General features: G+C 33.0%; 2 protein-coding genes across 2 annotated transcripts; both read right to left on the reverse strand.

Annotated features, from left to right (window-relative positions):
• Positions 1-72: 72 nt before the first annotated feature.
• LOC120330387 (uncharacterized) lies at positions 73-3,591 on the reverse strand. Its single transcript, XM_039397352.2, has 7 exons — positions 3,445-3,591; positions 2,789-2,980; positions 2,414-2,529; positions 1,721-1,863; positions 1,159-1,242; positions 850-979; positions 73-546 (listed from the first exon to the last, which is right to left on the reverse strand). The coding sequence occupies exons 1-7, from the start codon at positions 3,535-3,537 to the stop codon at positions 426-428; spliced, it is 879 nt and encodes a 292-aa protein (XP_039253286.2). The 5' UTR covers positions 3,538-3,591; the 3' UTR covers positions 73-425.
• Positions 3,592-7,871: 4,280 nt separating this feature from the next.
• Positions 7,872-11,096, reverse strand: LOC120329670 (uncharacterized). Its single transcript, XM_039396401.2, has 6 exons — positions 11,028-11,096; positions 10,562-10,598; positions 10,203-10,310; positions 9,796-9,945; positions 9,357-9,568; positions 7,872-8,607 (listed from the first exon to the last, which is right to left on the reverse strand). The coding sequence occupies exons 1-6, from the start codon at positions 11,085-11,087 to the stop codon at positions 8,401-8,403; spliced, it is 774 nt and encodes a 257-aa protein (XP_039252335.2). The 5' UTR covers positions 11,088-11,096; the 3' UTR covers positions 7,872-8,400.
• Positions 11,097-12,679: the final 1,583 nt, after the last annotated feature.

Here is a 12,679-nt window from a genome sequence, read left to right on the forward strand (position 1 = left end):
TGGAATCAGGTCCAAATTGATACTTTCGAACTCTTCGCAGGCAGGCGTTGAGTCCGAAGAAAGATACAAAACTCATATTTTATATGCTGTTTTCACAACTTCAATCAAACAAGATTATAGACAAGCTGTAGTACCTATTATGTTTTTGAAAGGAACAAAACTTGAATCTAAGGGTTTGCTAATTCCAAAATTGTATTCAAATTTTCCTTTTCACCAGTTTACGAAGAAATTGATTGAATCAAATTGTTTCTATCCGAATCCGAGATGGCCAAGTTGAAAAAGTGGTTTAATTTTAGGCTGGAGTAAGATTTTGTAATCATTTAGAGGTGGTCGGACTTACATGTAACTTTCTTGTTTATTGATATATATAGTAAATTTCCGTCTATATGCTTAGTTATATCTAATAGAACAATTCAATGCTTATTTCAGATAGTGTCCATATCATAATTTAGTTTTTCCTCCATATTGTCTTTACCCCCGGATGTCTGCAGGTTTCCTGCCCAAAACCATGATGACGTCTTCGTTTTGGGACATTTTCCTTGTGATCTTAATATAAAATATCCGAATTTAATTGTATGTTAGAATTGGAGATAAGAGTATCTGAAATACTGCTAAAACAACTGACATTTAAATTCCTAATTAGAAATCAAAGTACCGTGATCCATTACTATTTTAGCAAGCATCAGACATTATGTCTGCAAGGCAAGAAATATACGATGCATGTGAAGTAAAATAGGAAATCTTTACAGGAGCAATTGTTGAATATTCATCCAACGATTTCCTTTGATCAGAGCATATCAATGTCACTTTGCTACTTTCTTCTTTGCATGGAACGACATTTAAACATACCTAATTGTCTGATAAAAAGTCTTGGTAGGTTTCAAGATGTGTTTGCATGTTTTTAATATATCCATCGCACTTAGTACTTTCGTATCTATTTCTGGGTGATCTTGGCATTGGCTTCTATTCTTCATATATGCTAGACCAAAAGAATAAACTCCTTATAGAAAATTAAACATTACTGGAGGATAATTAAACGATCAGCAAAATCAAGAAAATGAAAATAAACCATAGTAATTAATTTATGGTCTTGATTTCTAGCCCTCTAGCTGTGTGGAAATGGTATGATATCATGCAGAGTCTTGTGTTCAACTATACCTGCATTGTAAGAGCTTTTAGCTGCTTTACTGGCAAGACATTTTGCTGCTTCCTGATCACAATCACACAATGCTCTACTTGCACCTAGAAATACAGAAAATAAAATTAAATGAGAATTTTTCCTTGCTCCACAGAATAAAAGATTTATTTAACATTCAGTTTTGTCGAATTCTGCATTAAATATCAATAACAAAATATTTCACTTCATAGAAAATGACGAAATTAAAGGTATAATTATATACCCACAGTTTTAAAATACATTCAGATACATGTAATTTTCAATAATATGGTTCAATTCTAACGAAATGTTTTTCATTGATAAATATTCCAACGTACCAAGATGCTGGTAAATCTTCCATCGAACATATAACTGATGTTTCTTTTATATACTAGACTAGTACGACATTATAATTTATTTCTACCATTTCAATGTTGGGAATATATACATTTTTAGCTTTCATTATTTGTAGCAGTGTTCAAAGTCTTGGTCACTTGCGAATCCAATTTTTATATTAGAAATAAAGCAGACAACATCTCAGGTTCAAACAATTTATAAACTCACTGGGTCCGGTATCGGTGCATTTCGTTATCTTCTTATCCTCGCAACAGGACATGCTGTAAGAAGTAGTGTAAGTGTGACATCCTTGTTTCAGTCCGTACTTCTGTGATACTTGTCCGTAGCATAGATCGTGATGTTTGCAGCAACTGTTAAATTTTGTATTTTTCGATATAACGGTGTGAAATAACCTCATAACACCGAACTATACCGTACGCATGAGATCTCATATATCTTAACCAACTTGGGTGGACTCTACTTAATTTCAACTATAATGAGAATCAATAAAGCATACGCAATCATTTTTTAAAACATTCAAAAATTGAAAAAAGTTTGGTATTTTTTTTTTAATAAAAAATATGGCTGCCATAGATGTATTTCATTTGTTTTCATATGCCTCTATTATTAATTAAAATAAAAAAAAAGACAATAAATATCAGGTCATGAATACGAACTTTTTATAGAATTGATTTGTGTATGATGAACTCAAAAGATTACAACAGAAAAATTTCAAAAATAATAAGAATTAATTATACACATTCTTATTTGATACGATATGATGCGATCAAGGTATATTCGTTTGAAGTGGCAATATAAGAAATAAAATAATATCAATGAAAAGGAACAAAACCAACAATAACAAAATAAATATAAAAATTTAAAATCAAAAATAATAAATTAAACTGAAAAAAGTCTTACAGATCTGTTTGATCCAAGTAATTTCCTCGATAATGTCCACCACCACAGTAACATCCATATCCCACATATGTTGTGTACGAGAATATAAGCTCATTTATTAAACTGCCAGTCTTGCCCTCCATGAAAAATGACATTGGAAAATTAGTTCTGATCAACAAATGATACAGTAGATTGTAACCAAGGGTTATGGCTAACCCATAAACAGATAGCGACTTGTAAAAAACTGAACATTAAAATGACGATGCTCCTAAAAAAAATCAGGCAGATCGCACTTACCTTATTTAAAAATATACTTGAAAGTTATTCAATTAAAATTCACGCTACAATCGAAGGTCAATAGGTTGTACAACAGGATCCCTAATTTTATATAAGTACCTGATAACAAGCAGTTTGACGAGCAAAATTTAAGCTGGACCATCGTCTTGCGTCGCCGTTTGTAAAGATTCCAGGAATGCCAGATATAAATGAAATATCTGTCATAACTTTGTTGAAGTCGATTCCTTGATCCTCAAAAAGATTTCTTAATTCTTGCAGTATTGCGTCATCATCAACTTGGTCTTTCCTCTCCTGTAATAAGAAACATTTCATATAAAAAAGTGAAGTAGTCATAAGTCTATGAGGTTTATTTCCAAGCAAATTATTTCAGAGATTGTCCGATTTTATTCTACCTTTCAGTCTCTTAATGTTATAACAGTTATCAGAACCGCTTTTGTTGCGGGGCACTGGGTAGCCAAGTGAAGTATTGTGTACGTGGACAAAATTTTACCCTATCTACCCTTAAGCATAACACAGTTGTTCAGTTGTTACAATGGAAGCTTCTGTGTTTGAAATTCTTTTTTTTATTTTTATGTAGGCTGTGTTTCCTGACTCGATAATAGCACAAAACCCCGTCTCCAGACTTAGTCTTTATAAAATGATTTTACATGGTAAACTTCTTCATGTCAAATTATTACATTTATGTTTTCATTTCAACATCGTTGGTCATTATTAAAAAAAATCCTAAAAAAAGTATTTTGGTTGAAATCACTTACCACTATAGATTGGATGCTTTGTATCAAGTCATCGTACGTTTCTTCTCTTGCATTAGCCAAGACAAATGAAGTTATCAGAAGTAAGATAAACATTTTGTAATTATTGCTACATTAAAAATTCAAGATACAATATAGTGTTACTCAAAATAGAAGTAATTTCAATCCCAAACTGTAAGCCAAGGCATAAATAGAAGATACGGGCTTTATTGTAGACATTTTCTATGCGTCGCATTCTATCAACATATATCAAAATATTGAAAGTGGTTTGATTGAATATTCCTTGAGATTTTGAGAAGTTACTTCAAATTACAAACTAGAAGCAAAACTTTTCAGATCAGTAATATTCAAGGGCGATCATTGGACATGCGAATAATAATATTTTGTTCAAAGTTTTACTAATTCTTAATAATCTTGAGAAAACACTCGCTCACCAACAAGTATGTACTGACACTCTCCTATGTGATAATAGGAAAATTCTAGTCAGTTACTCTTAGGCTGACAACGACCAAAGATTAGTCTAATCGGCCCACTTTCTTTTATTATATTAATAACAATATGGAAACGCCGCATCTTCCCTAAAACAATGACGAGGTATAAACAGGAAATTCCACATTGTCCATATGGCGCTCATAAAGGGTTTTGGCGCATCCGTCATTATAGAGGCTTCCGTTAAAAGCCTCAAGCCCGTTCATTAATAGATTCAAAGACATTTTAAAACTCTCAACAAATGTTTGTTCAAATTCACTAGCTCGGTCCATTATGATTACATTTCAAATATTCATCCATACATACTTGCTTATTAAAATTCACGCGTTCAAAGTGCATCATCCTCTGTCTCTAGTAATCTTGATATCACTGGTTTTATAATTTATTGCAAAACATTGAGAAAATTAGGTAGGTGAAGAAGAAGGGCAGTATACTGTGCCATCGCCAACACTTCCGTATGGTAAACAAGTAGATAATATTGTGTACAAGTGCACTGAGCTGAAGGAATAAATAACATGTGGTATGAATCTACTGATAAATTTGTTGAGACTTTGGAAATTTATTATTGACTTTCACATTGATTCACCCAAATAACCTAATCCTGAATAGGTACAAATTCCTCACCTGTATACAAACTCAAGATCTAATATTGCGTCATACATGACGTCATGTACGAAATGACAAGGTTATCTTTATTGTGATCAATAAATGGTAGATAAATCACAAATTGGTACATCAGCAATATTATGAAGTATGCGGTCATTCTTACATCACAGAGCATGGTATACCCACCGAAATATCTTCAATTCAGAAACTATTTGTTTCGCATAATGGTGGACAATTACCGTTGTTTTATTGAGCTTTACGAAATCAAAAATATTCAACAGTCGAGCAAGGAAAATTGTTATAGTGTGTTAAAGATGGAAATAGATGAAAGATTGAAGAGATGGACCTTTTGCAGAAGAAGGAATAGGGATTATGAAGTGGACTCACTACTAAGCTCGGAAAGAAAAAAAGTTGGTTTAATTTGAGATTTTTTTTTAATTAGCTATAATATTTTATACATCATACATTACTGAAAAATTGTGTAAGTGGTTTATGGTCGCTGGCCAAACAGTGTTTTCAATGAATTTCTTCGAGTTTCAATGAAATAAACAGAATCCCGATATAGACTCAGATGGGGAGCGACTAGTATTGGCACAATTAAGAGATACGTTGTCGAATAATAAATATTTTCAAAGATTGTAGACATGACTGAAGTTACCGACTCGATATTATTGTTGCAGAAAGGCGTCACCGTTGGATGTGGTTTGCAACCCAACTTATGCGGATTGGTAACTCTCATCAGTCATCACTATCAATATATGCAGGCTATTGTCTGGTTCTGATTGTTATTTGATCAGGGTTTTAGATATATAATTCGAGTTGCGCTTTTCAGTGTCCGCGGCCTTGCGTTACCGCAAGATATATCAGAATTTGGCAAAGTTCAATTTATGATACTTTGGAATAGAACGAGGTATATTTTTCGACTTAATCCTATATTTAATCTCATGTAAGAGAATGTCAATATTTATTCATTGACTTTTTTTCAACAATTGTTCCAGTCGCTATTTTTTTTGCATCGGAGGCCGAAAACTATTCCAAAGGATGATTTTGATCTCGGTGACAATGAAACACGGAAAGAACCAATGACGTATGAAAATGGAAGAAGTCAAGATAAAACAGCTGCCGGGGACAATGTTCAAATGATTCTGTAACGACATCCTTGGGTAGAGAAATGTATGACGCTTAAGCGCGATTTTAGTGTAGCTCATCGAGCATAAAACAAACCAAAAATTATGTATATATATGGTCTGTCGTCGTGCAAGTCCCCCTTCTAGTTGTTTTCAGTAGTTTAATATAATATTATTAAACACAGAACAAAGCATTGCCTACATATTTGTGTTTAGACATTGTGGTAACCATCACAAAATCATGCTTTAATCAAAATTAGTGAATGATCACAACTTTAAATGTTTTTCAATCTAATAATATTAATTTCAGGTCAGTGTTTTATCGAGTGATTCTCTCGAATTTCTATTTGGTCGGAAAAAAGGAAAAGTTGCTGAACAAGGATTCTTTGGTATGGGATGTTCATTTCTTACATATACTTTCGGTGCAATATATGACAGGAAAAAATACTATATTATAATAGGCGTGTGAAAACAGATATATAACGCAATAAAAAATCTTTTTTTTTGATTAATTTGGTTCATCCTCGCTTTTTATTCCAGGATGCCGCGAATATAAAAATGAAAATTATTAAACAAACGAAATCGTTTGGGGTTTGAGAAATATTGGTTGCTACAAAAAAAAACAGAAAATTTTTCAATCCCCAAAAAGGAATTCACTTTTGGAATGAATGGTCATTTCAAAGTCTGAAAGCTGTTTCCTGCCTTCTTCCATGATGTGGGTGTCAACATAGAAATGAAAAAAAAACCTCAAAGCTATCAACCTAACATAACGTAGAACCTAAAAGAAATAAAAACGTATCGAAAAAAAAGGGTAAGCACGCATTTTATTTGTGATGTCATCTGACCTTCATATTTTCTGCTTTTCTAGCGACCACCCTGTATAGATATTTTAAACTAAATTGGGACATTTGAGTCAAATCTGAGAGAATATTGCAAATAATATTGTATTTTTGAAGAGGACTACCGAGGGAAAAGTAAATATATATATATATATATATATATTATATATTTTCCATTAATACTGTATATTCTGTTACATTTCTTATGTATAGAATCTTCCGGGAATGGTGCTTGATGAAAATAAAATCGATATTGAAAATAGGAAGGTAAGTTACACCAATATTGGCGATACTTTATAAATATAGGCCTACACAAAAACTAACAAACCTAATTTTCAACAAGGATTTATTCATATCTATATTGAATAGTGTATCTGATACCGTAAAAATATTTACTTTGCATATTTAAAAATTTTCACGAAACAGGGTAAAACAACGTAGGCTACCGACGTCCGAAGACAGCATCACCAACGCGAGCAGTCTCGTTACTTGCCTCGGGGGGTCATTTTGGACTTCACTAGATGACACGGCTATTGGTCTTCGTCAAATAAATCACTTGAACTACAATAAAACGCGTTGAATTGTCCCTAACGACTAAAACGTGATGCACAATATGATCACAATAATTTATGCTGAAATGTGAACTCTTTTTCTCTGTCTATCGCCCTTTTTGATTCCGTCTCATCAATATACCTGCTAGCTCTAACGTTTATGTTTATGCATAAAATCTCGATGTGCTATTGACATAAACATACCAAACATGCATTAGAATTTCACATTTTAATATTCTAAAAGTTAAGATATTTTTAAAATTCTATCTCTTCACTCCAAACGTGATTGGCTGAAAAGAAATGAAAAAGGACGACTACATCTATACTATTAAAGAGCAACAAAGGACCCAACTGGGAAGACTTCTAAGTTAATTAGTGAGATATATGATAACATTGTAAAACACAATCAAGTGGTGCGGATTTGTTTAAGGAATATAATCACTCATCTATGATGGTCGTTCCTTCATATACGATAATCAAATGATAATAAAATAAAGAGAGAAAAATTGGATTTGCAGTTGCCCGACATAAAGCCTATTTATATTCCGGAAGTTTTTGTTTTCTAATTATGAACCTAAAAAAAGATCTGTTTCGTCGTTAGAAACATCATTTCAATATATTTTTTTTATTTTTACAATTCACATTCATGATTCATTTCTATTGGTTGAATTTAAAACCTGGTTGAATAATTCCGATCCTTAAATCCTCTTTATCGGAAAAGAATGTAAAAAATCATATAGCAGAGAATTAATGCTTGTATCAAAAATTAGTTGAATCTTTTTCCTAGTGTGTTTTATACAGATTATGGACGACGTAAAGTAAACGCTTGATCATTTATTGAATAAAGTTTCAATTTTACAAGAGGTTTGATAAACACTTTAATATATATATATATTTTTTTTTGCAAATAGGCTGCACTATGTGACTTAGAAGGGAAAATGCAGATTTATCAGTTCAACAATTAGGCGGATTAGGCATAATAAGGTTAGCCGTTATATATCGGGAATTGTAATTATGTAACGCATCTTCCAGTTATATTATTTATTTCCAGTTATATCATTTTCAAGTGTATACTATACATAACACAGATGCATAGGGCATTGTGTATGTACTACCTATACTTTTCAAGTGTGGAGAATAAACGCAGCAAACATAAGTGTCAATAAGGCTACCTGGTCAACACTGTGATCAATTAATCAATATAATCAACAATATGACAAAACAAAGTCTTAAAGATACATGAGTCCACAACAACATCGGCAAGCAAATAACAATAATTCAGTCAAAATCAAGTCATTTTACCACCTTTTCTGCTTCAATATCAACGAATCTATAGACAAATTTCAGTTACAATTCATATTCGCAGATGGCGCCATAATAATTCACGTTTGAGTCATGATTCAGAAACCCTTGATGCGTATTCGTTCTATCTGGGTTTCGATTGACATTGATAGCAACGTTTGTGTGTGATCCTATTTTGTTAGGATAACCAGGCTGCCACACATTTGTCGGCAGGGATACAGATTCTCCGGTCGACAATTTCAATTGACCGCCCTGTTGAAACAATACATATATATATTTACAGAAAGTGTGAATATTAAACTGGCAATTGGATTGCTGGGTCACGTAACTGAGTGACCTAACCTGAACAGCAAAGAAAACATTTCTGGATGCTATGTTACGTACTCGATAGCATTTAAATGAACAAATATATTTGATTTGGATGTCGTGTAGATTTTTTGAAAAATTTCATTTATTGCCTTTTATCACAGAAAACATATTTTTTCTATATTCCCATGTAGTTTCCTGGCATATTCTCATTAAAACGTTTTAATTTAGTGAGTTTTTTTTTTAGGGCCAGGCGGAATAAAAATTTCAGGTTGATAAATTAGGATGACAATGACTTAACTGTCAAGGTTTCTTATAAAACTAGTTGTGCTGCTTCACTAGTGCCTTGTTCGGAGCTCATGTGTGAAAACGTCCATTAAAAAAAACAAGAGAGCAATGCTCAAATATATGAACACGAAGTTAAGAAAGATTTTTTTATTCACAAGTACTCCCAAATCATATCCTGAACGAATCTTGGAGAGTAGAACAAGCATTTTTTTTAAGAATATGCTCAAAGCAACCCTCGCGTTCTCTTTCAGAAAGATAGAACACTCAAAGCTACGAAAAACCAGTAAATATTTACCGGTACGTCAGTAAATGCCGATTGTCACAAAACGTGAAGCAGTTCAAGTTGATGAGATCAAGAAAATTTATAATATTAATAAAATTAAGGTGCCTATGAATATTTGATTCACCTGATAAATCATTCCAGTGTGAACTGCAAGCGAAGTCCAGTAGTCTGTAGTCTTTGTGCGCATGTAACTTAGCATCATGTTGAATTGTGTGACGTCATAGATGTTAGCCAGTTTGTTTTCGCAAATATATTCAGCATCGCTGAAAGTGATGTTCCCGGCATATTGCATGATGGCTTGAAAGCATTTTGAATTGTAAGTGAATCCGCAACTTCCTGACAACAAAATTACGATTAGCAGAGTATGAGGGTCGAACGTCGAATACCTTCAGACCGCTGCAACTATTGTAACCCGGCTCGCTATCTTCTGTGAATTGGATAAAATACTCCAATCCGCGACACCAACATAATGTAAGCATCCCCTTATTAAAGCAACCCCTTATTAAAGCAACAATGAACTGATCTATTTCAAATCTGACTTAAAAGGGATATTGTATACATACTCTGGTTTGTGCTCAGCTCAACTTTTTCATTACGTGTAGTCTCGGCGATTGTAGTCAGAAGTGACAGGTTTGTAGTTGACAATATATTGGTCTGACTAATTGTTGCCGGAGCAGTATAAGTGGTGACTGGAGAATTCTCGTTTTCGTATTCTAGGTTGAATTATACGTAAATAATTTTAGGTAAAAAGATCTGTAGTATGCATTCAAAGTCGTGATTGGTTTATGCATGTGCAATATGTGTCAATTTCCAAAGCTTCAAATTGAATTTATTTATCTTAGTTCAATCTATCAATCTATTTTTGTTAATCAGTACATTCTTGAATTGCTTATATGAACCATTGATATAAATATATATGGCGGCATGTCATGAAAACCACTTAGACGAAATAAGGGAAGAGGCTTCCTACCGTGTGGTTGAGTTGTAATCTCGGCATCATCTTCTACTGTTGACATGTTTGCATTATCCAATTGTCTTTGCAAAGAATAAATTATGCTGGACAATTGATTCACTCGATCTGTGAAATAAAATTTTAAAATAAATCCAATTTTGAAATTATTTATCTATTTAGCTTTAACGGTAAAATTCTTTCAGTTTTTGAGGGTGAGGGTTTTTAGCTGAAAATTCCTATTATAATAATTGACGAACTTTCACTATTTTATTAATTTCACATTTCATATATATACTAGATTTTCACTTACGCATTTGATGTTGCAGTCACATTTTAAAACATAATGAAACAAGGTATAACTGATTCATATTACCAACCTTCCAATGTTTTGTAGTTCATGGAACAGGCATCATCCTGAAAACGATACAGTTACTAGATCTATTGTCATGAATATGTTATTAACACAATTTAAATATATATTAACGTTAACGTATATTCGTGTCACGGCTGCTGTTTCCCGGGTATAAATATACATACAAGTATCTGACTAAATTCATTTGAGCTGTAAACGATAATAAAGGATAATAAAATCACCCCAGATATTTGGCGTGCAGTTTGTTGTTGATGTAAGTTTGTAGACTTTAAGTTTTTAGGAAGGGAAATTTATTGAAAAAATTAGGAACGTACCACTAGCAGCCACGTATGACTTTTTATAGTGTGTTTATATTTGTCGCATATGAGCCGCACGTTACTATACCCAATACTCTAATATATTCTTTTACTTATAATTTTTGAATATATGCGCTTTCAAATATTTAAAACAAACTAAGATGGAATTCGCACATTTGATACAACTGGAGCTTTCTTCCACACCATTCTATTTTCACAGGTCATTGGTAGCATACAGTCTTCTCTTGGTAAAACAAACATAAAAACTGAGGTAGAAAAGGAGGAAAAGTAACGAAAACAATCCCAGTCAAACGATGATTTATCACAAACTTTGGTACTCCCGTAGTATCTGTACCAGATTGGGGTTAGGTCATAATTTTTTTCCGATTTTCTTTATTTTAGTTCTATTTCGAGTTCGGGGACTGTTTGCGTTAGCCAAGTGAATATAGCCCCTGCCCATAAGCTTCCGTCCCTTCACACAACTTGATGTAAAATAGGCGAACAAAATTAGTTACCTTCACATTGGTACACAAACTTTAAGTGGTGTGTAGTAGTGTATTTAAGGTAGGAAAAAGCAAATTATATTGTATTTTTGACATCTCTATTTCCTTGTTGCGACCAGCTGTGACGTATATGATACGTTCAAACAAGTTCAATTTGTGAGGTTAGTCAATTCTATATCAAACGAAAGTCTGCGAATCGACGACTGATTGAATTAAATTAGAATAACTACCTTTCACTTAAGGATTTTGTGTTAGCCATTTTGACAGCGGCCAAGATAAGCGTCTCAAACAATTTTAATATTTGAAAACATTCAGATATTTATGGTGGCCCATCGTTGTCAAGCGTATAATTGAAAAAAAAATAAAATAAAATAAATAGTTTTAAAAAAACATAAAAAATATAAAAACAAACGTGAAAAAAAATTTAAATGCAAAAAAAAAAAAATAAAAAGGGAAAATAAAATAAAAACGGAATAAAAAAATAATAATTTGAAAAAAAACGCGAATAAAAAGAAATAAAACGAGTTTTTATTTTGAGAAAATTTGCTTCTGCTTGGGACCAACATTGCCAATCGTAATCCTACGCGCACAAACCATGTTCCCTGGGTTTCTAACTCACTCCTGATTTTCTTTAGCAATCTTCAATAAATTCAATATGAAAATGTTATATTATCTATGTTATATTCTCTATACTACAAGTTCAACCAGAAGTAATATATTTATAATAATGATACGAGAATATAGAATTGAATACAAAAGTTCGGGAAATTTGTTTTTGTGTAGAAGTTAATTGAATTGGAGAATGATGCTTCTCTGCTCAGTTGTCCAGCCACTCGTGCGGTACCGGTACCCATGCAATCACCCATGAAACGAATGGGAGACACGGTAGAATGCAGTGAATCGAGGGGTGGATTGAAATAAATGTTTGAGCACGCGCGCTTTATCATTTGCATGGATCGGTAGGCTACGTAACGGCTGTATGGGGCAGGCACAGCAGGGGTAGTGTTTCAGTAGTCTACAGGCTGGCCGGTACCAGTAGCTTCGGTAGGAATATTCTGAGACAAGAGTTGCAGTAGCGGCTGTTATTATTTTATTCTTGTTTGTATTGACGGCAGTAAGCGGCCGATATATATCGGTTATATATTACAGTTGAAAACTGAAAATGTTCGTAAAAGTTGTTTTATTTACTGTTGGTTGTGATTATTTGTAATGGATAATACACTTATTTGGTTTACTGTTTTTATAATTAAATTCACATAAGGGGGAACCACCAAAGTCTTCAGTGCTTAGGGCACCAAAGAAGCATAATCCGCACATGATTGT

Source organism: Styela clava, chromosome 12 (assembly GCF_964204865.1).
Source record: "Styela clava chromosome 12, kaStyClav1.hap1.2, whole genome shotgun sequence".
Taxonomy (NCBI): domain Eukaryota; kingdom Metazoa; phylum Chordata; class Ascidiacea; order Stolidobranchia; family Styelidae; genus Styela; species Styela clava.

Excerpts from the sequence above, each read along its gene's own strand:
- LOC120330387 (XM_039397352.2), bottom strand. The coding sequence starts at position 3,537 with ATGTTTATCTTACTTCTGATAACTTCATTTGTCTTGGCTAATGCAAGA. Across the intron at positions 2,981-3,444 it reads AAAGCATCCAATCTATAGTG|GAGAGGAAAGACCAAGTTGA; the intron begins GTAAGTGATTTC and ends TTCTTATTACAG. Across the intron at positions 547-849 it reads ACTTTTTATCAGACAATTAG|ATCACAAGGAAAATGTCCCA; the intron begins GTATGTTTAAAT and ends TTTTATATTAAG.
- LOC120329670 (XM_039396401.2), bottom strand. The coding sequence starts at position 11,087 with ATGCTACCAATGACCTGTGAAAATAGAATGGTGTGGAAGAAAGCTCCA. Across the intron at positions 10,311-10,561 it reads GAACTACAAAACATTGGAAG|ATCGAGTGAATCAATTGTCC; the intron begins GTTGGTAATATG and ends TTTATTTCACAG. Across the intron at positions 8,608-9,356 it reads ACACTGGAATGATTTATCAG|GGCGGTCAATTGAAATTGTC; the intron begins GTGAATCAAATA and ends TTGTTTCAACAG.